Here is a 27,125-nt window from a genome sequence, read left to right as displayed (position 1 = left end):
CTCCAAGCCTTTGCACATGCAGGTATCTCTGCTTGGAACAGCTTCCATGCTTCACTCCATGCGCACACTCTACTGTCCCAACCCGGGGGGATAAAAATGACCCCAGGCCGGACAGCCTCAGTTTCGCGACTTGGACACTGGGGCTTGAGTCTGGCCAGGCGAAAGCTTAAGAAACTTTCACCTACCCGTGCAGAGTCCACCAGCGCTGCCTCGGACGGGGACCCGGACGGGGACCCGGCGCAACGGACCCAATGTGGTCTCGGCGTCAGGCCCTCTGACAACACCGCTGACGAGCCTCAAACGCGTTGCCGCTTGGTCGTTGTCATGGTGACACGACAAGGCGGGGGGGGGGGGGGGCGGACTGCGGTCCCCGCGGAAGTAGGATTTGCGATGTGAACTACACTCCCCAGAAGGCGCTGGCGCCGTGCGGGGCGTACCCGAGTGCACCGCTCTGGGCAAGGGCGGGACATCCGACGTCGCCCTGAGGTTTTTCTTTGGCTGGTTGTGCGCCTGTGCGAAAAAAGGCCTCGATCCCTGGTTTGAGGACGCGTTTAGGAGACTCTAGGGCGCCACCGTCCAGGGTCTGGGGTGCTCCAAGTGGGGAAGGTGTGGGGCTCCTTTTTGCGCCTTTGCGCCTACGGGCGATGCCTGCGAGCGATCGTCCCCGCCTCCTCGGGCCTCGGCGTTGACGGAGATAGAATGGGCGGCCCTGTGGGGCGTCCGCCGGGACCGCCGCAAGAGCCCTCAAGACCTTCCCAGTAAGGGCCTTGAGCGTGTTTCCACCATAATGCGCGGGAGACCGAGGTTCCGAGGGCCTGCCCGCAGCCCAGGGTCCTCCAGCCGTAACGGGGGACTGAGGGCGGAGGAGGTGCTGTTCCAGCGGGCCACTCCCAGCGGGTGCGCGCGCGCTCTCTTCCTCCCCGGCCCCCCACGGGTTGGCATGGGACCAGCGCCGCTACCGATGTCTTTGGCGAGTGAAGGGTCCGCCTTGCCGAAGCCGGGCAGTCCTACCCCCAAGTTCCTGGAGCCCCAGCGTTAGCGGATGAGTGTACCTTGGGATTCCTGCCGCTTTCATTTCCTTGTCTGGGATGATGGGAGTCACTTTCATTTTGTGCCTTCGTGCTCCAGATTACTGGTCAGTATGCTGGCCAAAAGGGGGGTGGGGTGGGGCCTGAAAGGGTTTTTCACGCGTGGGGACAGAGATGTGCGGAGACTTGTTTGTAAGGGTGAGCCAAGCCATCGGGAACCGCAAATCCTTCTTAAATCTTGTGAGAAAAGAGCCTCATAGGACAATTTAGGCTTCAATTTAGGCCTTCTTTAGGGAGACTAATTGCTGGCCCTTTATTCTTACTCTGCTGTTAACTGGTTTCTTTGGCTAGTGTGTGAACAGACTAAGGGGCCAGGGCAAAAGCAGGGAGGCCAGGGAGGAGCCTTCATCCACAGTCCAGACATGTAATGATGCCCTAGGCCAGAGTGGCAGCCTTAGGTGACACTTAGGAGGTGCCAGTCCTGAGGTGGACAAATTGTGGGAGCATGTGATGGGGAAGGGCCCAGGGAAGTTCTGCACACTGCTGAGGCTCCAGAGTGAGACTGCGGGCCTTGTAGGTTTGCTAGTATAGAATGATGGTTCAATCTACTGCAAGTGCAGGGGCCAGGATGTGTTATCTACAGTGACAGTGCAGCCAGAGTGGGTCTTGAAGGACTGTCTTGTGGTGGAGCAGGAAGGACACACCTGGTAAAGGATTAAGACAAAGGCAGAGGTATAAGAGGGCCAGAAGTGTTTGGGAATCCAGGTGTTTGTAGCTGAGAGATGGAGCAGAGGACAGTGGCAGGCGGGAAGGCTTTGAACAAAGGGCCAAGGGCAGCCCCTAGGTCTAGGTGCCACTGGAGATTTTGTTGCAAGATGAGGTTGAAATTGGATCCCGGCTGTTATTTCCAGGGTCACTAGCTGCCATGAGCCGAGTGGCCTGGGGAGCCTTGAGAGAGAGGGCGGATCCAAGGGCATAACCCTTGGGTAGAAGAGGACCTAAAGGTGTAAGAAAGGAGCGGTCACAACTGATGAGTCTGTCTAGGGGAGGCAGAACATTGGGGGAGGAGAGCTTGGTGCCGGGGTCCTAGGGGGGAGGTTGAACCTGCGGCTTATTGTGGTCATAAGTTACATTGCGGTGAATGCCCAGGGAACCATCTGGAAATACAACATGAACAGATTGGGTGGTGTCTATCTGCCCTCCTGCTTCATGATGCAATGGCTCCAAAGCAGTGGCCAGTTGGTGTTGGGAGAAGGAGAAGGCGCTGATATTGGCAGACTAGTGTCCCCTCAGAAATGGAGGCCTGGGGAAGAGGGTAAGCTGAAGGTAGTTAGTATGTCTGGCAGGTGTTATAGGGGAGAGGTTGCCAGGGAGAGGGCAAGATGCCCTGGGTTTTAGGCCCAGGGCTTGAAGATGTCCACTCATTGCCCTGCAGGATCATCTCTCTTCCTCACTGCAAGGCCTGGTGACCTTCAAGGGTGTGGCCATGTACCTCTCTTGGGAGGAGTGGAGGCTCTTCACGGGCCCAGAGAATCCTGTACTGGGACATGATATTGGGTGACGTCACACCCATGGCCTTACCAAGTAAAGCTCCTGCCTTTCTTTATGTGTTCTTTTTCAGAATTGTTGGCACCCAGGTTGGGCTGTGGGCACTTGCTTGTGCTCTCCCTGAGCCACTCCACCTTTGCTGACCAGGCTTGTGGTGGCCTGGGGAGAAGAGTCAAAGTTCTCCCCATCTTTCCAATAAGCCCTTTGGGTTTGGCTCCATGACAAGGTCTCTCTGTGTGCCCTGGATTCACTGTCTTTCTCTAGCAGATACTTCCTTAAAACTGCCAGTGCCAGTCTCTAAGGGTCCTGTCATTGTTTACAAGGGCTACTGAGTTATTCCTGAAAAACCCTCCTGAGAATTTCATGTTTTTCTTTTTTTATGTTTTTTTTTTTATTTTAATGTTCATTTATTTTGAGAGAGAGAGAGAGAGAGAGAGAGAGAGAGGCAGAGAGAGAGGGAGACACAGAATCCAAAGGAGGCTCCTGGCTCTGAGCTGTCAGCACAGAGCCTGATGTGGGACCAAACACACAAACTGTGAGTGAAATCATGACCTGAGCCAAAGTCGGCCACTCAACCAACTGAGCCACCCAGGCGCCCCGTGTTTGTTTATTTTTGAGAGAGAGAGAGAGAGAGAGAGAGAGAGCAGGGGAGGGGCAAAGAGAGAGAATGGGACAGAAGATCCAAAGCAGGCTCCGCGCTGATAGCAAGAGAGCCCGATGCAGGGCTTGAACTCACGAACCATGAGATCATGACCTGAGCTGAAGTCGACACTTAACTGACTGAGCCACCCAGGCACCCTGTTTCTTTTTCTTTTTTACGTTTATTTTGGGAAAGAGCGTGAGCGGGGAAGGGGCAGAAAGAGAGGGAGAGAGAATCCCAAGCAGGCTCTGTGTTGTCAGGGCGGAGCCTAACGTGGGGCTCAATCCCACAAACCATAAGATCATGACCTAAGCCAAAATCAAGAGTCAGACACTTAACTGACTGAGCCACCCAGGCAGCCCTCAAAGTTTCATTTTGTGACATCTCTTCTTCCTTCCTCCTTACTAATGATAAAGACGAAGCAAGCTCCTTGACTTCCACAGAAAGTTCACACAAAGGGCAGGCCCCTTACCTGCATTGTCCTCCATAGGACTTGTGGCTACTGCATCCCACGGGGGCATTTTTGCCAGAGCATGGCAGGGAGTCCTGGGTATGTAGCTGAAAAGGTGCAATTCTGGCCATTGTCAGAGAGTCCTGGAAGATGCTGGGACTTGATGAGTATAATTCGGATATGGGCTGAGGCCTAGTCTACGTTGGATTGTTCCTGGCTGTGGTCTTATACCACATCACTACCCTGTGCCAAAGTTAATGTCCCAACCTCAGTCCAACTTTACACCTTTCTGAACATTCTGCCCTCGTGCCTTCTCTTCCTGATGTCTAGTCCCTATCTCCCTGACCTCAAGTTCCATCTTGTAACTACTCTCCCTATGGGTCCTCCTGTGTTAGCTTCTATTTAGCTATTAGGAGATGTTTATGTATTGGTAAGTAATCCTGGGAAGCCTAATGCTAAGAGATGGCTGAATGTTACATCATGTGTGGGCTCTTTCTGCATAGCATTGACCTCTGCAAACATCCCTATTGCACTGAGTTTGCAGACAGTGAGCAGCAGATCCTGCCAGCCACAATGAGTCTGTGACCCTGATGAGATACTTTGCATTGGTCTGGCCAGACCCTATACCAAAAGGATTGGCCCTTTCTCCCCTGATCCTGGCCCCCTTAGTTTCTTATGAACCCAGGGAATCAATTGTTAGCTTAAGAATTATAAGCCCCACTTACTGGGGTGCCTGGGTAGCTCAGTTGGTTAAGCATTCATTTTGGCTCAGGTCATGATCTCACAGTTCATGAGTTTGAGCCCTGCATCGGGCTCTGCACTGTCAGTGCGGAGCCTGCTTGGATTTCTCTCTCTCTGTCCCTCCCCTGTTCTCTCTCTCTCAAAATACTTTCAAAAAGAAAGAAAGAGAGAGAGAGAGGAAAAGAAAGAAAGAGAAAAGAGCTTTAGATACCACTTAATGATGGGTCCATCCCCACGCATCTACTATGACATATAGAAAAGGGCATTTCCCAGGGCACTTGGGTGGCTCAGTGGGTTAAGCATCCAACTATTGATTTCATCCCAGGTCACGATCTTATGGTTTCTAAGTTTGAGCTCCACACTGTCAGTGCCGAGCCTGCTTGGGATTCTGTCTCTCTCCCTCTCTCTGTGTCCCTCCCCTGCTTGCTTGCTCACTCTCTCAAAATAAATAAATAAACTTTTTTTTTCTTTTTTACGTGTATTTATTTTTGAGAGACAGAGAGATAGAGCTTGAGGGGGAAGGGGCAGAGAGAGAGAAAGGGAAAGAGAGAGACAGAGAGACAGAATCCAAAGCAGGCTCCAGGCTCCAAACTGTCGGCACAAAGCCTGATGCGGGGCTCAAACCCACGAACCGTGAGATCATGCCCTGAGCCAAAGTCGGACACTTAACTGACTGAGCCACCTAGGTGCCCCAATAAATAAATAAAACTTTTAGAAAATGTTTAAAAAAGGGGCATTTCCCTATTTTCAGGTAGTTCATGTGAAAAGGAAGATAAGGAGGCACTGTTGGAATCTGATGCTTCCAGAAAAATCACATCGCAGGGCTGGACTTCCAGCGCTGGTCCTTCTACTCACAAGGTCCACCCCTATAACACCGGGTTATAGTCTTCAAAGACTTTGTCCATAGAGAAACATGGGAACAGATCCTGGACAGAAACTGCACATATGTGGGGCATACAGGAAATAATTCTGGTTCCACTTAAACCTTCAACTGAAACAGTTGACTTTAATATGGAGAGAAACTTCTCCCCTGTGATGAGCACATACTGCAGAGAAGCTGTGCAGCCATGACCTAAGAGCCTGGAGAGCCATGACCTAACACCCATCCACCCACAGCAATAGGAAGCCGTGTGGGAACACCAAGCTCAGGGAGGCCTTCCCACCCAGCCCCATTATTGAGCAGTTCCCAAAGTTCACAGCAGGGAAGCCCTTCAAGTGCAGCAACTGGGGGCAGCCTTTGCGAGGAGCTCCACCTTCCTTAGCCACCTGACTCACCCTGAAGAGAGACTATGTAGATGTCCAACAAATACAAATGTCTGCAAAGAGAAATCAACCCTTGTTGATCACCAAAAATTCACCCAAAAAAATTCAGAGAAACATCCTATGTAAGGAGAGTAGGAAGGCCTTCAGGCACACATGTAAACTGAAAAAAAGGTCAGAAAATTCACTCTGGGGAAAGACCTTACAAGTGCATGGAATATGGAAAAACTTTCCACCAAAGTTATACTCTAAATCAGCACCAGAAGGTTCACACTGGTGAAAGGCCCTATGAGTGTAACTAATACGGGAAATCCTTTGGCCACAGGTCTAACCTTATGAAGTACCAGAAGGTTCATACTGGAGAAAGGCCCTATGAGTACAGCCATTGTGGGAGAGCCTTTAGTGAAACCCGAGCCTTTGTTTGGCACCAGATTGTTCACACCAAAGAAAGGGTGTGATTTGGTGTGGGCACTTGGGCTAATCCCTCTCCCTATTCTTACATGCCCAGGCTGGACACCTGAGATATCGTCAGCAGTACCAGATTCCTCATCACCACCAACTCCAGCAGTCAGCTGCCCTCAGAGATGGAAGAGAGGGCAGGAGCAAGTGAGGTTCTGGTCCCCGCAGCACTCAAGAATGGAACCATGGGAACTAGCATGCAGTGAGGATACTGGTGGCTACCTTCTGGCTCCCAGGTATGGAGAGCTGTAACACTGTTAGGGATGTGGCCCAAGACAAGGTGTGATGTTTTCCACAAGTCACAGAGGTCTCCAACATTAATGCAAGGCTGCCTGGGCCAGAAGCTGTATGTTGATACTCCGACAACCGTGAACTGGTTCTTAATCCACTTAGTGCATTCTTAGTCCACTACTTTAGATGTGAGGAAAATGTACATCATAGACAGGGGGCATCAGGGCCCAAGTTCACATGGGTTATAATCAGAGGAACCTGAGCAAATGCAGGCCAGCCTGACCTATCTTGGGCCTAAGCTTTGACTCTTCTTCTTCCATGTTGCATTTTGCATCCAGCTAGACATGTGCATCTATTTTATGCAAGTTTGAAGCATGTGGGTTTGGAAACCAGATACAGAAGAATGACTAACATCTCATTTGATGCTGCCAATTTGAATCAGTGTCAATGTTTCTCTTCACATAGTTGGGAGGGAATAAGTCTTGCATCTCCCTAGTTGTGGATGGTGAGGCCTGTAAGACTGCACCCCATGGTTAGAGGCTTGCCTGTATTTCACAAAAGACCCCCCTGGACAGTTTGATTGTATACAAGTGTGCTTGTCAAAGTGTAAGGGTACACTGCTTGGGGTGCATTAAATTCAACACAACCCAAGGAAATGTTGAAGAACTTTTATTTACTTGTTAACTAACAAGTAAGGAACCAAGGAGATAGCTCTCAAAACACTGACTCCCAGTGGAGTTAGTACAGGAAGCAATTATTAAGTGTTTTAGGGGATGGAGACAGGGAGCTTGCATATACATTAAGGAACTTATTCATATCCTATTACTTAGCCACTTTGGTTCACTTTGTATCTTGGTTTGCTGTCTTGATGGGGTCAAATTACTCCATTGGGTTTGTGTCTTTTTATACACTGGACACTCCAGAATGTCTTCCCACTCTCCTTTTCTCTCCTGATTCCAGCCCCTTGCTGTGCCCACCTTCTGGGCCTCATATCTTACCCTTTGCCTTTATCCCCTCATCTCTTTCTCTCAACTCCTCCAACAACAGTCTCCCCTTACTGTGTCCTGACTTGGTCAAGCGTGTTTAAAATGTCTTATTAACATGTTATTGGATGACAGCCACTTGTGCATTCCAAGGGATTGTGGTCCAGGCATAACTAGCGCCAAGACCTGCCACCCAACATGGTGCTCCCCTGTCACCAGAGGCCATGTCTGTACCAAATCCCCCAAACAGGTAACTGAACAGGAGACCTACCTACCATGTCTCTTTGTATTCACACCTGCTCAGAGACCCCAAGTCCGAACTGTCCAGGCCTGCAGTGAACCTAATCCCTGTCCCCTTGGCAGTGACCCCATGGATTACATCCTGGGTGTGTACAATATGCACTCAGTGAACTTGTATTTCTCTGATCTTCAGTTGTTAGTGATATGGAGAAAAAAAGGCAAAAGAAATGTAGATTAAGTTAAATTTCCTTACAGCTTACAGCCCATTGACAAATACTCGAGACAGAAAGAGTATGACATTCGTCCAGGAACTCCCAATTGTCTTAGCATTAATACCTTGCAAGAGAAAAAGAAAACAAAAAACCAGCAACAACAATCTTAGCTTGACATAAGCTAGGCTTCCAGGATCCTACAAATCTTCCTTAACCTATGAAAACAACTTTGTAAACTTCCGTTATCTCTACCCCCTCAACTTAAAAGTATAAGCCAATCACTTCACACAATCCTGGGACAGCTCTATCTGCCCAAAGGTCCTGTCCCTGTGCTTTAAGAAAACCACATGTTTTGCACTGACAATGTCTGAAGAATTCTTTCTTGACTATGTGCTCCAGAACCCCACATCAAATCATATCAATTAGCATGGAGCAGAGAAAAAGGAGGTGTCCTATGACCTGAAAGATAACCCTTGTGAAATATACACAGAACCATTTCCCTACAAAAACATATACTACAGGAGTAAAGACTGCAAGAGCAATTTCCATTTGGGGTAAGGACAGTGCTTCCATTCCAGGTCCCACTAGTCTTCTTCTCTCACCTAAGTGAGAGAGGTCATAGTCAACAGGGGCCAGGGCTACAAGGAAATATATTGAATATGCTGTAGCCAGGGAAGGCAATTGAGGTCAAGAGAAAGAAAGAAAAGAAAACAAAAGAAGAAAGAAAGAAAGAAAGAAAGAGAAAGAAAGAAAAGAAAGAAAGAAGGAAGGGAAGAAAACTATAGGAATGGAGATACTCCTGAGGCCCAGTCCCACTAAAGACCGAGTATTCATTGGAAGATTTAGTATGCTCCTCTCCCCTGTCACCCATACACCACATCAGTGGAGTTCCAGTGTAACAACAGTGCACTATAACTAAAACAGATGCAAGACACAGACTCTCTCCAAAGAATACTTACCAGAGTACAAAGTCTAGAGAAGAGACAACAACTAGGGCACTAGAGGAATTTGAAGGCTCCAGCATCCCCTGCTAAAGCAAACATTAAACACAGCCCTCCTCCTATCCATATTACCATAAATCCTCATACAAACCTCCTGTCGCCTTAGTTCCTCTTAACAAACATGTGTCTGGTGTTCAACAACAAATGACAAGGCATGTCAAAAGGCAAGAAAAAAGGCAGCCCGAAGACACACAAAGCAGTCATCAGAATGACACTCAGATATGAACAGATGTTGGAATTATCAGACGGGCGTAAAATAGCAATGATTAAGATGTTAAGGGCTCTAGATGAAAAAATTGACAAAATACAGGAATAGATGGATAATGTGAGCAAAGAGATGGAAACTCTTAAGAAAAGATCAAAAGTTAGGGCTAGAAATAAAAAACACTGTAATAGAAACAAAGAGTGCCTTCAATGAGCTCATCAATAGGCTCAACCCAGCCAAGGAAAGAATCAGTGCTCTACACAATTCAGCCCAATGCGAGTGTTTACTACTATCTGTTTTGCTTTTACTGATAGGGGAACAGGAGCTCACAGATGTCCAACCAAGTGGTTAGGGTCCAAGCACCTGCCACAGACAACACCCCCCATAACCCCCCATCTCCCGTGCCATCTTGTTCAGGGTAGAATGGGAGCCAGGTATATGTATTGGAGCTATTTTGTGTACAGAGGAAGATTTGTTGCTGCTATTCATTTCCAATTCATTAAATTATGAATTTATCGAACAATGAGCATTTCTCTCAATATTAGGCATCAAGATCCCTGTAGTCTAACTAATTCCACATTATAGGGATGATTTTATATTATTTTATTTTATCTTTTCAAGATTTTATTTGTCAGTAACCTCTACACCCAACATGGGGCTCAAATTCACAACCCTGAGATCCAAAGTTGCAAGCTCTAGTGACTGAGTCGGCCAGGTGCCCCCATACGGATACTTTTTAAATAAGAAATTAAATGTCTCCAAACATTCAAAGAGTGCTTGAAATGTTAATGCCTCTAAGCTTTGGATAAAGTCACGAATTTAATACTTACATTTTCTTAAATTCTTTCAAAGTGAGCAACATTTACACACAAATATTCCAAAATTGTTGTGGTCTCTTGCATTGTGATTATCTGGAGAGCACATTTCTTTATCTCATGTGAATTTACATCAATTCTCACCTAAATACTTAGACACAAGTGTGAAATGAAAGCACATAAACAGGTTTTGGTGGTTAAGAATCTGCCTTTGGTTTAGCTGCACCTTTACATCAGCTGCTGCCTTTCTATTCATGGGAGTAATCAGATATGAACTGTGTGACCTCACTTGTAGTATAATGTGACTCATTAATATTGCTAGATGTGTCCTATTTAAATCTCTATGACCGTGCTCTCTTGCATTACAACGATTTACAAATAGTGTTAATTCTAAGGACAGTTGTTGCTGACATAGATGCATATATATAAGGACGGAGGAAGGGAGGAAGGAAGGCGGCAAGAATGAACGAACTCTACAGATTAATTCCGTATTTCCTTATAACAGCTCTACGATGGGTAACGTCATTGTACCATTTATGTACGAAGATGAAGGACCCTGACAACAAAACCTAAAACAAACCCTCACACTAGAGCAACAAAGAGGAAAGCTCTCGTTCTCCAGCAGTCGTGGGCGTGTACTGAGACTGCCCTTCCTTTTGTTTTCACGTGTGGCAGAAACTCAGGTTGGTCCCCAGGAGACAGGACCAAGGAATCAATATCCTGATGTGCCAGCCACACCTAGACGACCCAAAGACAGGCAAGTCTGGGAAAGTACATTTTGCGCGGTCCAGTTTAGCAAGGAAAACAGATGGTTTAGCAAAGTGTCAGAAAACAATTCAGACTCCAGAAAAATTTAGCCTACGGGCTTGCAAACCTGATGTTAACCCCTTTACAAAACACGGAGAGGTCAATCCAGGGCACAGGTCTCCAGAGGTAGAGCCAGGCTCTGTGCCAAAGCACCGTCCCTCCTAACTCGCCCCTCTCATCAGGCTATGTCCTTTTATTTGTTTATTTATTTATTTATTCATTAAAAAACTTTTTTTAATGTTTATTTATTTTTGAGAGGGATATATATATATTTTGAGAATATATATGTTTATATATTTTGAGAGGGAGAGAATGAGCACGGGAGGGCAGAAAGAGAGGGAGATTCAGAATCTGAAGCCGACTCCAGGGTCTGAGCTGTCAGCAAGGAGCCGGACGAGGGACCAAACTCACAAACCCCAGTATCATGACTTGAGCCTAAGTCGGCTGCTCAACCAACTGAGCCACCCAGGGGCCCCTATCAGGCTTTGTCTTTTTTTTTTTTTTTTTCCCTTCACGCTTTGTCTTTAAAGCCCGGTGCCGGGGTCGCCTCCTGGGACCTCAGCAATTTCCGCTTCTGCGCGTCCCGCGTTAAGTCTAGTCCGCCGCGTGGGCGAGTGTCTAGAGCCCAGGACCCCGAGTGAAGGACGCCGAGCCGGGCGATCTCACACCTCACTCCCTGGGATCCACGGAAGTTGGGGAGCGCCTGCGGGACTCCATTTCCCAGCGCGCCGCGCGGGGATGCCTAGACGTTGCCGCAGATATCAAGCAGGGCTCCGCCCACGCGGGACGGGAACTGCGCTTCCCAGAAGCCGCCGCGCGTGCGTCCGCAGCGTGCACTGGGCCTATGAGGACTTTCGGGGGCTGGACTTCCGGCGTCCCGGACTGTCACTTTGCTACCGGGCGTTGGGCCACACCGGTATTGGTGAACTGGAGCGCCGCGAGCCTCCAGGCCGGTTTCTTAGAAGGTTTGGAGACCCGAGGCGAGGGCTGGGAGGAAGACCCGAGCGGTGGACCGTCTCGCGCACGCCCTGATTGCGGGCGACGGTCGCGCCCCGAGCCTAGGCTTCTCCGTGAGGAGCCTGGGCCGCTCCGCGGGGCTGTGGGGCGGCGCCCCGAGTCACGTGCTGTCCGACCCCGGGGCGGCGGGGGAGGCGGCGTCCTGAGCGACCCTGCCTTAGACGGCCCGGGAGGCTGAGACCAGGAGCCGGCGAGTCCGTGTTGTCCGTCTCTTTCTGCGAGTCCCCAAGTACAGGTTCTGATGGCGACCGCGGCGCTGACACACCGGGCCCAGGTGAGTAGAGGAAGCGTAAGGCTCCCATCCGCCCGGATCCCTCCTCGAAGGACCCGATTCTCGACGCAGGGAGAGACTTTACCTGCACGTTTTGTCTCCCCTCTCGGTTCGTCCTAGGCCCCGGCGTTCAGGCCAGTGGAGCGTGCACGTGTGAGATCCCCACTTCTGGCAGCCAAGGGAGTGAGGTGTAGAAGGAAGTTCCAAGCAGAGGGTCCCGCACGTGCAAAAGCTGGGAGGGGAGACTGAACCTAGGTGCTTCCGGAGCTGAGCTTCCTGACGTGAGCACGGGAGAGAAATGGCAGGCTTGAGTTGCATCGGGGGCCATGGGATGATTCTAACAGAGCCTGGATATGCTTTAAGTTAGAGATTTTAAAGTAACCCACCGTTTGCTTGGCGGAGAAATGACGCAGAGGGGGTGGCTGTGTGCAGGGAGCAGGCAGCACGACAGTCCAGGTGGACAAAGACGGCACCCGCTGCACACGGGGCCAGTGGAGATGGGAAAGTGGCTGGATTCTGGAACGATCTGATGTCTCAGGTGCGGCGTGTGAGCGAGTGCCCCGAGTGGAGCACAGTCCCAAGTGTTTAAGCCTGAGCACCCAGAAGAATGGAGTTGCTGTAGACAGAAACAGGAATTTGAAGGCAAAACAGGTTTCAGAGTAAAATCAGGGAGTCTGTGATGTCCCAGAGTGGAGGTATCATGTGGACCTGGAATTGTAGGTGTCCAAGGACAGAGTCCTGGTATTCGGAACCAAGGCAGGGCCTGGGAATCAGACTTAGGAGGAGGGAATATCGTAGATTCAGCCAGGGATGGGTAGTGCTCCAGGGAGATGCAAAGAGGCTGGTGGCCCCTGGGGCTCCCAGGGGAGGTCTGGCAAATGGCTGAAGGGAGGGTTTTGGCCAAGGAAATGGGGGGCGAGGAGCACATGGCTATAGAGGGAGAGGGGAACTGGCTTCCTGTGTGGCGACCAGACTCTTGGGGCCCGTCCTATAGTGACTGGAGGGGATTAGCCGGTCCTTCAGGCTGAAGGAGCAGCCTTGGAATGTCAGGCAGGTTCAGCAGAGGCGGGCATCCTTACGGGGATGGGCATGTCTTGTGGGTCCACAGCTAGGACTTGTACAATTGCTAATTACAAGAACAGGTAAGGGCGTGGCACGTCTGGAGAGGGTCAACTTGTGCAAAGACTGGAGCGCGAGTGGACACCTGGGCCCGCCTTTGGAGTGGCAGCCATCTGAAGGCCATGGGCTTGCTCTGGCTGCCTTGTATAGAGTGGCTAGTAGGGAGTCTGAGAAGACCTGTATGCCCTAGACAGGTAGGGTGGAGGGGAGGGGAGGGAAGTTTCATCTGCAGAGTTGCAGAGCCCTGGGGTGGGGCAGGGGGGGAAGGTAAGCATCTGAGGGACACTAGTTGGGGTAGCCATTGGGACAGGGAGGCGGGTCCTGGGTCCCACAGCCAGAGCTTAGATTGTGTCTGCCTTCCCCTGCCCACTCTTGTAGGGCCTGATGGCCTTTGAGGATGTGGCCGTGTACTTCTCCCAGGAGGAGTGGGAGCTCCTGGACGCAGCCCAGAGGGCCTTGTACTGCCACGTGATGTTAGAGAACTTCGCGCTTGTGTCCTCGCTGGGTAAGGCCCTGGGTTTTCCGTGGGAAGCTCAGTCGTTGCCAGCACTAACCCCTTCTCTCCTGTTGGCCTGTGAGCAGCCTCACACCAATTGGCTGAGTGTCCCTGTGCCACTGTGGCGCCTGTGTCTAGGCTCGGCCCCTTTCATCTGGTGCTGCCAACACGGTTCTCCTCACGGGGACCATTGAACTTTTCCTGTGAGTCCTGCCCTGCAGTGAGGCATCAGATGACACCATCTATGTCCCACAAAGCCCCTCACTCCTGCCATGTCTTGGGCAGTAGGTTGTCCTGAGCTGGGCCTGGCCCCTCACTTGCTTGTGTTTTCTCACAGGACTCTCTGCCTCACGACCCCGGGTGGTCCTGCAGCTGGAGCGTGGCGAGGAGCCCTGGGTTCTCAGCGGGACAGTTGTGACACCAGCCAGGAATGCTCAGAGAAAGCCCAGCCCTGGTGAGTGGGGGCTCAGAGGGTGTGAGCTTGGGGCTAACCAATGGCCAGGCTTCTGTCCCCCGTTTCCCTGCTTTCCTGGACACTTTCATCTCCTGCTTCCGGCCTGACTCCCTCCTGTTTTCCTACCATCAGCCTCTCCTGGCGGCTCTGGCCTTGGCTTGCCATTCAAGGGGTAGCTCCCAGGGTACCCCTTTCCAGGCACTGGGGCACAGCCTCTATCTACCAGGTCTCTCCTGCTCCTGCCCTCATAGAGTTCGCCATGCTAGGGAAGAGGCTTGGGGAAATAGGGTTTGTGAGTAAAGCCTATAGGATTTGGTAGCCTCCAGCAAAGGCCTGCCCACTAGGCCCGTCCTGATCACCCCCTCTTGGCCAGGATGACCCAGGATATACCATTTCTATGCCTTCAGGTCCCTGTCATCTGGCATATGACAAGGTTGTTCCTGAAGCAGCTTTGCCAGTGACCTTCCAGAATGGCACCATTCCAGCACCTACCTTCACAGGCACCTGCGAACGTGGGAAAAGCTCAGTGGGTTGGCAGGGCACCTCCCTCTCTCAGGAGAAAAAGTCCACAGGCGTGTCGGTAATCTATTGGGAAAGGCTCCTGCTGGGTCCTGGCAGCGGGGAAGCCAATGTCAGTCTGCGGTTAACCTCTCCACTGAGGACTCCTGAGGATAGCCCGCCTAGGGAGAAAGCCCTCATGAACCGCCCCATGTTAGACAAGCAGCCGAGGCCATGTGGGGCCCAGAAGCCATTTGGGCAGGATGGCCCTGGAAGAGGCTGCCCCAAAATTCCAGAATTTGAGACTGGTCTCACCTCTGGGGAAAGAGAAAAGGGTGGAACTAGCCTCAAGCCTCATGGACTCCCTGCTAGCCAAGAGCCCCCTACCTGGGATCAGCTGGGCAAGGCCCTCCACACAGGCCCCAGCTTCCTCTCCGGGGAGAAGCCCTTCGAATGCAGAGCGTGCACCAAAGTGTTTCTGAAGAGCTCTGACCTGCTCAAGCACCTGCGCACCCACACTGGAGAGCGGCCATACGAATGCTCTCAGTGTGGCAAGGCCTTCAGCCAGACATCACACCTGACGCAGCACCAGCGCATCCACAGCGGTGAGACACCCTATGCGTGTCCGGCCTGTGGCAAGGCCTTCAGGCATAGCTCCTCGCTGGTGCGGCACCAGCGCATACACACCGCTGAGAAGTCCTTCCGCTGCAGCGAGTGCGGCAAGGCCTTCAGCCACGGCTCCAACCTCAGCCAGCACCGCAAGATCCACGCAGGCGGGCGGCCCTACGCATGTGCTCAGTGTGGCCGCCGTTTCTGCCGCAACTCGCACCTGATCCAGCACGAGCGCACGCACACGGGTGAGAAGCCTTACACCTGTGCCCTTTGTGGTGCCGCCTTCAGCCAGGGTTCCTCCCTCTTCAAGCACCAGCGCGTGCACACGGGTGAGAAGCCCTTCGCCTGCACACAGTGTGGCCGCGCCTTCAGCCACAGCTCTAACCTCACGCAGCACCAGCTGCTGCACACTGGGGAGCGGCCCTTCCGCTGCGGGGACTGTGGCAAGGCTTTCGCCAAGGGCGCAGTGTTGCTCAGCCACCGACGCATCCACACGGGTGAGAAGCCCTTTGTGTGCGCACACTGTGGCCGTGCCTTCCGCGAGCGCCCGGCCCTCTTCCACCACCAGAGGATCCACACGGGAGAGAAGCCCGTGCGGCGACCTCGGCGTGGGGCAGGCCTGTGCCCCCAGGCCAGGCCTTCTTCAGGGGCACCATCAGAGGGCACGCTGGGCAGAGTAGCTGGGCCCACTCCCACCTCAGGCCCACCGGCAGTTTCGAACCCTGCTGACGCCTGAGCTCACGGCTCTAGTCTCTCCCAGGCTGTGGGAAAATGCCCTTGTTCCCTGCACATTCTGGAGAAGCCCTGTGCGTGCCCTGTGGTGCCGTCTGCACATGGTGACGATATTTGCCATTTCAGCACCAGCTCACTGCAACTCTAAGAGATCTGACTACAGAAGGATCAGGGGGATGGACGTGGAGGCTGGGACTTTGGTGGGCAGAGACTGGGCAATCAGAGTGCCGCTTCATGCCTGTTATGACTGTGAGCACTCAGGTGAGGAGGGGAATGCTGGAATGTTGGGGAGGCAGTCCTAGAAATTTCTGACGCCCGCGCACATACTGGCCAACAGGCTGACCCTCAGGATATTCTCTCAAGACCTCAGTTCATCAGAGGCTTCTGGGAGCAGGCCCAGTGGATAGTAAGTCAGGTTGGGGTCTGGTGTTGGCCTTGGGCTCTGAGCCTCAGTTTCCACCTCTGGGGAAGAGAAAGGAAGAGAGAGGGAGAGAGATTCAGGCTACAGAGGGTATTTGCAGCACCTTGACAAGCAGGATCTCGATAAGGGCCAACATGTGCCAACTGCCAGCCCTGTGAGATGGCTACTATGGCTGGTATCCCCACTTCTCAGTTGAGGAAACCGAGGCAGAGAGTGGGAGTGTGCCGCTGCACAGAGCAGAGCCCAGGACTTAAATCCAGGTCACAGGCCCAGCTCATCTCTCTGCCCCCACGCTCTGGCACTCGTGCTCTAGTCTGCCAGTGTGAAGGCTGGGCGATGCCAGGCCTGGCTTCCTGCACATGGCAGTCCCACAGGACGTGGAGGAAGTAGAGGCGGAGGTCCCTGGGGTGGGAGGAGGGAGACAGACATCAGTGTGTTCATTCAGGTTTCACCCGAGCGTCAGCCCTGGCCATGCCCTGTTGTTACCAAAGTCACCGTTACAGGGGTGTTTATATCCCCACTGCCCTGGTGAGAGGTGACCACGATAACAGGTTGGAGGAGACCAGATGGGACTACTTGTTTCTGCAGGGTCAGTGGGCAAGTGCCCACCTGTGCTCTTCCCTCAGTTGGAAAGAGGATTTGCTGTTACCTAAGGCCATGTGTGTGTGATGCCCTCCCATCATGGGACACCTCCACGTGGCTGGGACACGTGGTGGACTGGGGCCCAGGTTTCTCCCTGTGGCCCTCAGCAGAGCAGGCCCTGTCTTGACCTCAGGCCTCACCCCTAGGGATGTTAGTGGTCTCTTTTCTTGGGAACAAAAAAGAAAAGACCAAAAATTATAAGTTGGAGTGGATGTACATTGTGTAAATCCCTGCACAGCACTGTGGAAATCCACAACCTCAGTCTCTCCTCCCAGCCTCCAGGTCATGGTTCAGACAGCTTTAACAACACAGTCTAGAGAGGCTTCCTGATAAAAATTTCTTGGTCAAACATGTGAGGTGTAACAGTCTGATGCCTGTTTCATCCTAGGACATTGTAGTCATGCCTTCTGTGTGTTGTCATTGAGCTGTAGGGTTGGCTTTGTTCCACATCTTTGAGAGGCCAAAGGCTACATATGTAGCCTGTCTAAGATCCACTGAGGGGCTGGAATACCTGTGCCCCTTGGCAGCCAGAATGGGTGTGCACCAGCCAGGAGGGTAGATAGCATGGGGCTGCCCCAAGCAGGAATTCTATCTGATATGAGTCTTTGTGAGTCTGGTTGGGGAATCTGAGGCAGGGTTCACCAGTGGTGGCCAGAAAGATTGACTCCAGCCTGGTGGGTCTCTCGTCCCTCCACCTCCACGATTGGCAGCCATCTGCCATGTACAATGAACACAGACCTTTCACCCTCCCATTCTCGCACCCTGCCATCAGGGCCAGACCTGTCATTTGCTTTTGGAATCTCACTTCTTGCAAGGAGAGGAGTCCTGCTGGACCCACTCCCAAAGATCCTTGGGTCCAGGTCCTCTGTGCCAGGCCTTGTGGTATTCTACAGGCCCCTGAGCCACTGTCCACCCCTCCTGGACTCCTTCTTTCTCCTCTGCTTTGGTACACACTTTTGCGTCACCCCCATCTTACTTTCCCCCAGAGTGGCTTCCATGAGGGTCCCTAGGTCACAGCCTCGGTTTGCCCAGATGTGCAATGCAAACAATCCCCACTCTGATAGCTCTTCTCAGGAACCCATGGTATTCAGGAGCAAGGGCATCTGTCAAACATCTAGTGGGTACTCAGCAAGTCATATCCCACCTTTTCTGCATCTTGGACTGAAGCTCCTGGAGTTCTGACCCCTTGAGCTGGGCCTGATGCCCTATCCCATTTCCTCACCAGTCTCCTCCCCACTTAACCATTCTTTTCACCTGTGCGTTTGGCCCCTGCTATCCCTCACTTCCTCCACCGTCCTCAAATCCACCCCTCCTAGTACTGAGGTCTGGTCAGTGCCCTCCACCCAGGTCCTTTAGGAGCAGCAACCATGATTACCTGCTTTCCCCCTTGTCTTGGCCTTTACATTTATCTCCCCCAAACATCTGTGGTCATGTTGGACCTTGGCCTGTCAGGCTAATCCTTCTGCTCTTTATCCCGAACAGACTGAGTGTAAAAGTGTCCTTGAGTTCTCTGGGTCAAGATGATGAATTGAACACATACATTTCACTTGGTTCAGAAACCCACTGAAGGTACAGAGATGAGAGTGTTTAAAAACATAAACCCACAAGTATAAGGATGGTGGAAGAGGTCAACAGCAATGGCATTCTGAAACTAGAAGTGGATGTGGGATCTATCTCTGATTTAGAGAAAGCTAAATACTGATTTGGTACTCGGGGAAATGGACAGAGGTCCCCTAAGGCCTATACTGCAGAACTCCAGAAGGCTTGAAAACCAGCAGCCCCCTGGGAGAGGAGTCCTAAAACAGGACTAGAAAGAGAGCTACTGAAGCTGTTAGAACACCAGTTCTTCCCCGTAGAGTGGTTGGTGGAAGAGTCGTTTCTGGGGAATCCACACAGAGAAACGATCTAAGTCCCCACAAAACAGCCCAGTCTGATAACATTACTTAGAAGAGTTGACAAGTCCCAGCCATGCACATGGTCAGAGCTTCCAATTGGTGTGTAAGACCAATGCTGTTTATTGAGTGCTTGTAGCCAGGGATTACTAGGTATCACAAGAAATCAAAACACGCATATGCAAATTAGGATTGAATAAGTCACTGTTCAACTACTTGATTCCTGGAGGCAAAATACCCCTTTCCACAGTGATTTTAACAAACTAACTTTGTCTACTGAGATTTAAACTAAAGATCATTCTTACTAGCTTTGGTACCCAAAGTAAAAAGTTAGCGTCCCATAACTGGATGGAAACCATCCCTCACTTTGCAGTACTGGCATCTGAAGACACGTCTGAGACTCTGAGGGTATATAAATCATGGGACAGCTTCTTGATGTGTAAATGAGTGTTCCCTGTTCCTTGTTCCCGCATGTCCCCAGCAGAGGTCGAATGGAGGACCCCATCAGGGGACTCACTGGAGTCATGCTCGAGAGGTGGCAGAGGTCGACAGATCAGGCTGTCTTAATGGGTCGGAGTCGGCTTCCTTCAGGGACCGCCGGGAGGCGAGTCTCTGCCAAACCATACTACCCAGGCCATCACTTCCGGCCTCCCAGGAGGACAGGGTGACGCTCTGGCCGTTGCCTTGGAAACGGATGGTGGCGGGCTGGTGTCCTCTAGCGGTTACCAAGAGGATTGCTCCGCGACAAGAACGAAGCCACAAGAGGGGGCTGGGGAGGGGCGGAGGTGGGGTGCTAGCTCTGAATGGCCATAAGGTCACGCTCCTCCCCCCACCTCACTTGCCAATAGGAGCCGGGTCCGCTGTGCACATGCGCAGGATCCTAACGTACCCTCCATCACGGCTGTTGGTGAGTCTAGGGCTCGGATGCAAAGGAAGAGTGGTAGCTAGTGACGGGAGGGAGCCCCCAAACACTGCGATTCTTCAGATTCCTCTAAGAGGAACAGCTCTCAGTTCTGAGAGGCCTTTGGAAATGAGCATTCTCCGGCGGGGGCCGCGCCCGTCCTTGCTTGCTGGGTCTCACGGGAAACGTAGTCCGAAGGCGGGGGGGTGGGGGGGTGGGGTGGGGGGCAGTACTTGCCGAGCAGGCATGTGATTGGCCAGGGCGGAGTCGCCATGGCAACGCGCGGCGGGGCGGGAGTGGCGGGGGCTCTTACCGGAAGTGGCCTCCCGGCCAGGACACAACGGCTGAGGTGAGCGCGGGCCTGGCCGGATTGGGCGCGGCTTTTTCCACCCCCTGGGGACCCGGCCGCTAGATGCTGTCTGCACTCCAGAGTGCCCGCCTACCTCCCGACCTGCCCGTCGCGCCCCACCTCCGAACCTAGGCCTAGGCCTTTCCGCCCACAACAGGTTCCCCGTCCTTGGGCAGAACGTCTTCTCTCCTATCCTTTTTGGAAGATAGATTCCGGGGGGTCAGGCCTTGGTGTAGCTGGTCTGACAGGCCGCCCAGGTGGGCGTGTTTCATTTAGAACCTCTTGAGGGCCGGGACACGGTGTCCGCTCACGACTCCACGCAACTGCAACTCGTGGTTTTGTTTTGTTTTGCTTTTCACGTGCTTAGTGCAGGCGGCGTGAGTCATTCACATTTCTCTGTGGTTAGCGAGCACGGTGTCTCAGAGTCCACCCCCCGCCTCGATCCATGGCGCAGACGTGCCTCAAGGTGCCCACTTAAGTCAACATGTCCTGATGTCCTGGAGATCGTGGGGACATACATTCCACCATAACCTAGCATGGCTCTTCCCACCTTCATTTCTCCTGCTCACCAGGGGTTAAGGCCCTACCAGGACCCTCCCTGGCTGCTTGTCCCTTGGCCTCCTGCCTGACTGACCACTCCCCTTCCTCCTGTGCTGGTCACTTTCCCTGGCTCCTGAGTCAGACCCTGGAAGCCCGTGATGATGATTCATTTATCTACCTCTTAACCATCATCTCCTGCAGTTTCCTGGAAATGCCATTGGACAACTTGCCTCCAAGCATTCATCCACAAGGCTTTCTTCTGCATTCAGTTCCTTTCAGCAGCCAGCTCCCGTGACCCTTCCCTCCATGAAGTTTTCCTAGCCTCATGCTTCCCTGTGGCAAGAGTCCTCTCTGAACCAGCCCCCTGGGCTGGGCCTGTCTGCCTTACCCTAGCCATGGCCTCTTGGCCCCCACCCTGACCCCTCCTTTCCTGCAGGTCTCTTTTGTTGGCTACAAGAAGACACCCAGTACAACAATGCCATCCCCACTGGGCCCCCCACGCCTGCCCTCTGTGGACCCTGTGGCCACTCTGGAGGAGCCCGAGGCAGCACGCCTGCGTTTCCGGGGATTCTGCTACCAGGAGGTGGCAGGTCCCCGTGAGGCCCTGGCGCGGCTGCGAGAACTGTGCCGCCAGTGGCTGCGGCCGGAGGCATGCTCCAAGGAGCAGATGCTGGAGCTGCTGGTGCTGGAGCAGTTCCTGGGCACGCTGCCCCCTGAGATCCAGGCCTGGGTGCGGGGCCAGCGGCCAGGCAGCCCTGAGGAGGCTGTAGCCCTGGTCGAGGGCCTACAGCATAACCCTGGGCAGCTGCTGGGCTGGGTGAGTGTGGCCAGCATTGACTTCTCGGAGGGACAGAGCAAGACTAGAGCCTCTGTGACTTGCCTCTCCCCCTCAGATCACAGCCCATGTCCTGAAGCAAGTGGTGCTCCCAGCGGCACAGAAGATAGAGGAGTCCTTGGGGAGACCCCAGCCTTCAGGGACAGTGGAACTTCTCAGGGCAACCTCTGGGGAGGAGCCACAGGACACCCAGATGGAGGGGTCTCCCCAGCTCAGCTGCAGTGTGAAGGAGGAGCCTGATGCTGATGAGCAGGAGATGGGTGAGAGTGGGAGCCACATTAGGTCCAGGGGATTCCTGGACGATATGTGGACATCGCTAGCTAGGGTAGGGGATTCTAGGAGGGGTTGTGCTGGGGCTGGGAGTTTCCTAGGGGGAATGTGAATGTCCTCGATGGGACTCAGGAGGGACTGCAGACTTCAGAGATGGGTCCCCAGGAGGCAGGAGGAAAGGACTGGCTGGCACTGACACACAGAGTAGCCTCCTGCCTGCTGGCAGAGGAAGGCCAAAGCTGCAGCACCAACACCAGCTCACCTGCCCTGGCCCGCCTGATCCTCGCCTGCCTCATTTCCTAGCACCTTCCAGCCCCCCACATCCATCCCAGTCCCGCGAGGGGTACCCAGGACACCGGGAACCAGCCGCCACCTCCTTCCACCCACCCAGGATTCAGGTGAGCAGCCCCAGGTGGGAGGTACAGGCCCCCAGTGGGAGGAGCATGTCCTTGGTGGACACTCTATTCTGTCAGTTTTTCAGGCTTCTTGGCCAGCAGCTTTTGTGCTCTTTGCTGCCCAGAAGTGGAGTTGCTGTCAGGGTCCCTCCTGTGGGTCCTGGGAGACAGGGACAGGCTGGTGGTCTCTGAAATTGGAAAGGATTTGAACCTCGGGCCATGGAATCTGGTTTAGAGTGACTGAAATTCGTAGGGGTTGGCTTCCTCACTTACAGGGAAATGGTGATTTTGACGTTTCCAGCAGTCTTAAGCTGGCCCCTGGAGATTTGAACCCTCATATGCAGGTGGTGAGGGGTCAAGATGACGAACCCTGGCAGGAAAGCCTGAGCTTCACACAGCAGTCTGGCTCCCCTGCACACCTGAGATCAGAATGGAGATACCTAGGAAATAACCTGCAGCCACCTCTTTCCTGGGGCTTTTCTAAAAGGCCAAGCAGCCCTGGGCTGTGGCCAGCTGGGCACAGAAACTCCACTGAGGCCCCTGCTACCTGGAATGCTTGGTTCCTGAGTGTGGACAGCAGGGGTCCTGTCCTCTCCTAGCAACTTTGCTCCTAAGCCATTCCATTGGGGACCGTCCCCAAGGGAAAAGCTAGTTGAGATGTGCTTCAAGGCTAAAAAGTCCCTCCAGGCCCTCCACAGCCTGATGGTACAGTGGGAAACAACTGGGTGGGAAGGCCACTCCCTCCAAAGCCTCTTGACTTCCGGTAGCATTCCAGCAGTGGCTGCCACCTTCTGTCCCTGGAGCTGCAGTGGCTTGTCTGTCAGGCTTGTTTCCCACCCCAGCAAAGCCCCAGATGATGGGATTTGGGGAGGCAAGGAGAGCAGACCTGGGAACAGAGAGTGCATCACCTGGTAAAGCCCACAAGGGTCCAGCTTCAACTACCAGAGTTCACCCTCTGGCAACAGGCAGGAGCCAGCCCACCACCTGTCCCACATACGTCATCTGAGCCTGAGATGCTTGGCTGCACCTCCTAATGTGAGTCCTCCTGCCCTCGACCTCTCCACAGCCAGGTCGACACATCTAGGAATGCTGACAGCCCTCAGCAGCTCCCCCAGGGAGGATCTCTGTTACTTTTGTAACCAGAGGCTTGGTGAGAGGTGGCTGGGTCCTCTTGGGTCCCCAGGCCTTTTGGTCTCAGTGCATCACACACTGTTCAAGGCAAGAGGGTGAGGCCAGCCACATCTGTCCCCACCTAGGCTTCCCCCAAAACCCATCCGGGGGTCCTCAGCTTCAAGGTGTCTGACTAGAATATGGCGTGGGGCTTCTGAGGGGGACAAGTGCTAGCAGCATCCCCACCCCACCCCCCAGTGAGCTGAAGGACAACTCCTCTCTGCCTTATTTCCCAACCTTCATACACCTTTCTCAGCTTCTTCCTTAAGAAGCAAAAGAGCCTTAGGTAACCTGGCCGCTTCCCCAGGTAACTAGTAAGGTTATGGCCAGGGAACATGGGTAGGGTAGGGCACTGCAGAGCAGGGAAGAGGATGGGGGGTGGACAGGCACCAAGGGTGATGGGCTGCATCCTGGCAGGAGGAGTGGGGGCTACTGGACCGGTCACAGAAGGAACTGTACTGGGACGCGATGCTGGAGAAGTATGGCACGGTGGTCTCCCTGGGTGAGGACCAGCCACAGCCCCTCCTTTGGTGCCTGTGTACCACCTTGGCTATAGGGCTCCCTGCCCGACCCTTTCCTGTGCACGCTTCCCAGCTTTTACTCATGTTTGCCCTCCTTACCTAGGGGCACCCTGTCATTTGCCAGGATCCCCACCCCTGCCCCTAATGTATGAGAACCCCTCACCGGCCCCCATGCCAGGACTGCTACCTGACTGTCCCTCACCCCAGCAGGGTTACCGGCCCCCTTGCCAGAGGCACGGGTTGAGTCGGAGCCAGGGGTACTGCGCTCGGGGACAGAGGGTCAAAGAAGCCTCCACCCGGGTGAGTGCTTCTCCATGCGATCTGAACCGCCTGTTGCCTGGTGGAGTGGGAGCTTGTCTGCCCCCACACACCTGGTGGGAGGGGATGGGAATGTCAAGGACGCTGGGCTACCTGGGACTGCCAACTCTCCTTCCCCAGGAGATGAGAGTGAGAGTCACTGTGAGGGTCCACCCCGCTGCCCAGAGGCCCAGCCACCCCAGGGCCCCAGGCCTGTCACCTGGGAGGGCCCATCTGGGGCCTCCGTCTCCACCAGGGCTACACCGGGAGCAGGGCTGGAGGCCGGTGCCCCGCGGAGGAAGCCTTACACCTGTGAGCTGTGCGGCCGAGGCTTTGATTGGAAATCGGTGTTTGTCATCCACCACCGGACGCATGCGGATGGGCAGGCCACGCGGGCCCCGGTGCTGGCTGTTGGGGGTGCTCAGAAGCTGCCACCAGGTTCCCGGGAGCCGGGCACACCACGCCACCTTCGGCGTGCACTCCCAGGCCCCCGGAGCTATGGGTGTGAGGAATGTGGGCGCAGCTTCAGCTGGAAGTCTCAATTGGTCATCCACCGCAAGAGCCACGCAGGCCAGCGGCGCCACTTCTGTGGCGACTGTGGCCGCAGCTTCGACTGGAAGTCCCAGCTGGTCATCCACAGGAAGAGCCACCGGCCGGAGGCCCCATGAGTGGCTCCAGAAGGCAGCCTCGTCTTGGGAGCCTTGCAGCCTCCAGATCCTGGACGCAGTTCCTGGCAATCTGGTTCCAGCCTTCCTTGGGCTGCTTGGTCTCTGTGTGAGACATGTGGAGGCAACAGAGGACATTGGTGAATCAGAGTTCCCAGGAGAGTCCCCTGACCCCAGTTCAGTCTCCCCAAAACAGCCACCTGGGTGTAAGTAAAAGAAGCCACTGCTCCCTCAATAGCCTAGCGAGGCCTGGGCTGCAATAAACTGCCTAAGCTGAGTGACTTCCAAGCTCCGAGGTGCCCAGCTGTGACCTGATGCAGATGGACAGGTTAAGGACTCTCCTTACCCCTGGGACCTTGTTGGCCCCAGGTGGCTGCTCAAAAACTGCCCTTTCTACCCCTTCTGAAGCTGCTGGGCCTGATGTCTTGGCGTAGACGGTCCAGAAAGCTCAGGAAAGCATGCCTTGCTTTGTTTGCAGACAGATGGAAAACTCATGGCCCTCTACATTTTAGATTTGTAACAAATTGCATTTTTATAATGGGAAGTTTCTACATAAGAATCCTGATCTCTGCTTTCTTGCTGGCCATAATATCAGCAATGGCACTTCTCCTGCCTGGCAGCTGGAGCCACAGAGCAGGCCGTACCCACCAGAAGGGCCAGCAGTCCTGGTGTCCTGCCCCACCTTGTTCCTGAGCCACCCACATCACTCCCTGGCCTCCTTGTCCTTGTCCTTTGAGCCCTTGAGTCCCAGGTTGAGTGGACACTAAGGGGACCTCCTTTGCAAGTATGGATGGACAAGGAGGGTGGTCTCTGAGAAAAGGGTCCACAGATGTCCCATAGGCCATGTGATTTAAAAGTAGTTGGTGTTCACTTAGAAAAATTTGAAATCTGTGCTCGCTTCGGCAGCACATATACTAGAAAAATTTGAAATCTAAAAGAGGGCAAAGATTATGAAAATGACCCCTCATTCCACTGTCCGATAGCAGTGCTTATTCCAGGTGTTTGCAGGAGTGTTTTTGTTAGTGTTTATTTATATTGAGAGAGAGCAAGTGAGCGGGGGAGGAGCAGAGAGAGGGAGAGAGCAGATCCCAAGCAGGCTCTGCACTGTCCACACAGAGCCTGATTTGGGGCTCGAACTCAGGAACTGTGAAATCATGACCTGAGCCAAAATCAAGAGTCTGATGCTCAAGTGACTGAGTCACCTGGGCACTCCAAGGGTGTTTGATAAAGCTTCTTGTGGAGATACTGTGTATGTCATGCTTTTCTCACTCCCTCATTTCCCTGTTATTAAAAACATGTTTTTTAATGCGTGGGTGAAAATTCCCCGTCTGTCCAGCACTATCATTTCTACCAAGCCCAGATATTTCATTTTCTGCCTCATGGTGTCCAATATTGTGATGCACACTCCTGAGCATACTCTTTGGATGCAACTCTGGTTATTTTCTTTTGTTTGTTTGTTGTTGTTGTTGTTTTCTCTTTGTTTTGTTTTGTTTTTGTTTTTGTTTTTAAGTATGCCCAATGTGGAGCTTGAACTAATGACCCTGAGATTAAGAGTTATGCAGTCTAGCAACTGAGACAGCCAGGCGCCCCAATTCTGGTTATTTCCTTAGAGTAAATCTCTCCAAGTGGGATTGTTGAGTTTTAGGAAACATGGGATTTTTGTTTCATTTTGTTTTTCCCTTGAAACAACACTGGATTCCTTGCCCCAATTCCAAGTCCTCTCCTCCCCCCACAACACCAAGAAGTTCTCCAACAAAAAATATTTTTTAACTCAAAATCAATAAGAAAATGACTAAAAACCTATTATAAATGTGGATAAAAGCTGTGAATCAGTAATTCACATCAGGAAAAAACTTGATTGGACCAACAAACCAGAAAAGACATACATGCTCAGAAGTAATCAGAGAAATACCAGTGCTGAGAAGACAGGGCCTGGCCTGCTGTGTTTACATAACCTGCTCCTGGCATTATGCTTGGTATTCTGGTATTCGTAGCATGGCCAATGTGAATAATTAAGATACAAATCTTAAATAATATGATGGGTTTCTCAGTCTTCAAAATAGCAAATAAGAACCCTGACAATAACAAATATTGGTGAGGAAGCTCAGAACTGGAACCTGTAAATATGATGAGCTATCACTCTTGTCATTGGGTTAAGTTGACCTTAAAATATGGAAATGATCCCAGTAGGTGTGGCCTAATCACATGAACCCTTTTAAAGCATGGAGTTTTCTCTGGCTGGTGGCAGAAAAGAGAGTCCAAAAGAGTTGAAGCATGAGAAAAATTTGATATGCATTGCTGGCTTTGAAGATAGGGGAACAACATTGTGGCGTCTAGAAGGTAAGAACAACCCCTGGCTAAACAGCCAGCAAAGAAACAGAGACCTCAGTCCTACAACCATAAGGAA

The 27,125-nt window shown here is 52.7% G+C and overlaps 2 protein-coding genes across 14 annotated transcripts in view; both read left to right on the top strand.

The window, feature by feature from the left end:
* The window catches only part of LOC132675526 (uncharacterized), a 38,117-nt gene extending 21,027 nt beyond the window's left edge, over nt 1-17,090 (top strand). Inside the window, exons 1-6 of one of the 6 annotated variants that reach the window (XM_078438594.2) lie at nt 413-758; nt 6,177-6,363; nt 10,320-11,912; nt 13,407-13,533; nt 13,862-13,978; nt 14,386-17,090. In XM_078438594.2, the coding sequence (XP_078294720.2) occupies nt 11,880-11,912; nt 13,407-13,533; nt 13,862-13,978; nt 14,386-15,824 (1,716 nt within the window). In that variant the 5' untranslated portion in view covers nt 413-758; nt 6,177-6,363; nt 10,320-11,879 and the 3' untranslated portion in view covers nt 15,825-17,090. The other 5 variants (XM_078438592.2, XM_078438591.2, XM_078438593.2 and 2 more) reach the window with 5 other exon arrangements.
* A 245-nt stretch (nt 17,091-17,335) lies between these two features.
* Nucleotides 17,336-26,495, top strand: ZNF446 (zinc finger protein 446). 8 transcript variants are annotated; one of them, XR_009615605.3, is made up of 8 exons: nt 17,336-19,682; nt 21,002-21,382; nt 21,459-21,660; nt 21,974-22,068; nt 23,653-23,737; nt 23,964-24,056; nt 24,310-25,577; nt 25,625-26,495. XR_009615605.3 is itself a non-coding variant. In XM_060652480.3 (7 exons), exons 1-7 carry the CDS (start codon nt 19,470-19,472, stop codon nt 24,930-24,932), a joined length of 1,692 nt encoding a protein of 563 aa, XP_060508463.1. In that variant the 5' UTR covers nt 17,336-19,469; the 3' UTR covers nt 24,933-25,608. The 8 variants fall into 8 exon arrangements, 7 of the variants coding, with proteins under 7 accessions (XP_060508463.1, XP_060508465.1, XP_060508464.1 ...); XM_060652480.3 differs by lacking the exon at nt 25,625-26,495 and having other exon boundaries at nt 24,310-25,608; XM_060652482.3 differs by lacking the exon at nt 25,625-26,495 and having other exon boundaries at nt 23,967-24,056; nt 24,195-24,836.
* The last annotated feature ends 630 nt before the right edge of the window (nt 26,496-27,125 follow it).

This window comes from Panthera onca, chromosome E2, assembly GCF_046562875.1.
Source record: "Panthera onca isolate mPanOnc1 chromosome E2, mPanOnc1 haplotype 2, whole genome shotgun sequence".
In the NCBI taxonomy this organism is placed as follows: Eukaryota; Metazoa; Chordata; class Mammalia; order Carnivora; family Felidae; genus Panthera; species Panthera onca.
The sequence above is the reverse complement of the archived record's forward strand: the minus strand, read 5'-3'. Positions and strand labels throughout refer to the sequence as shown.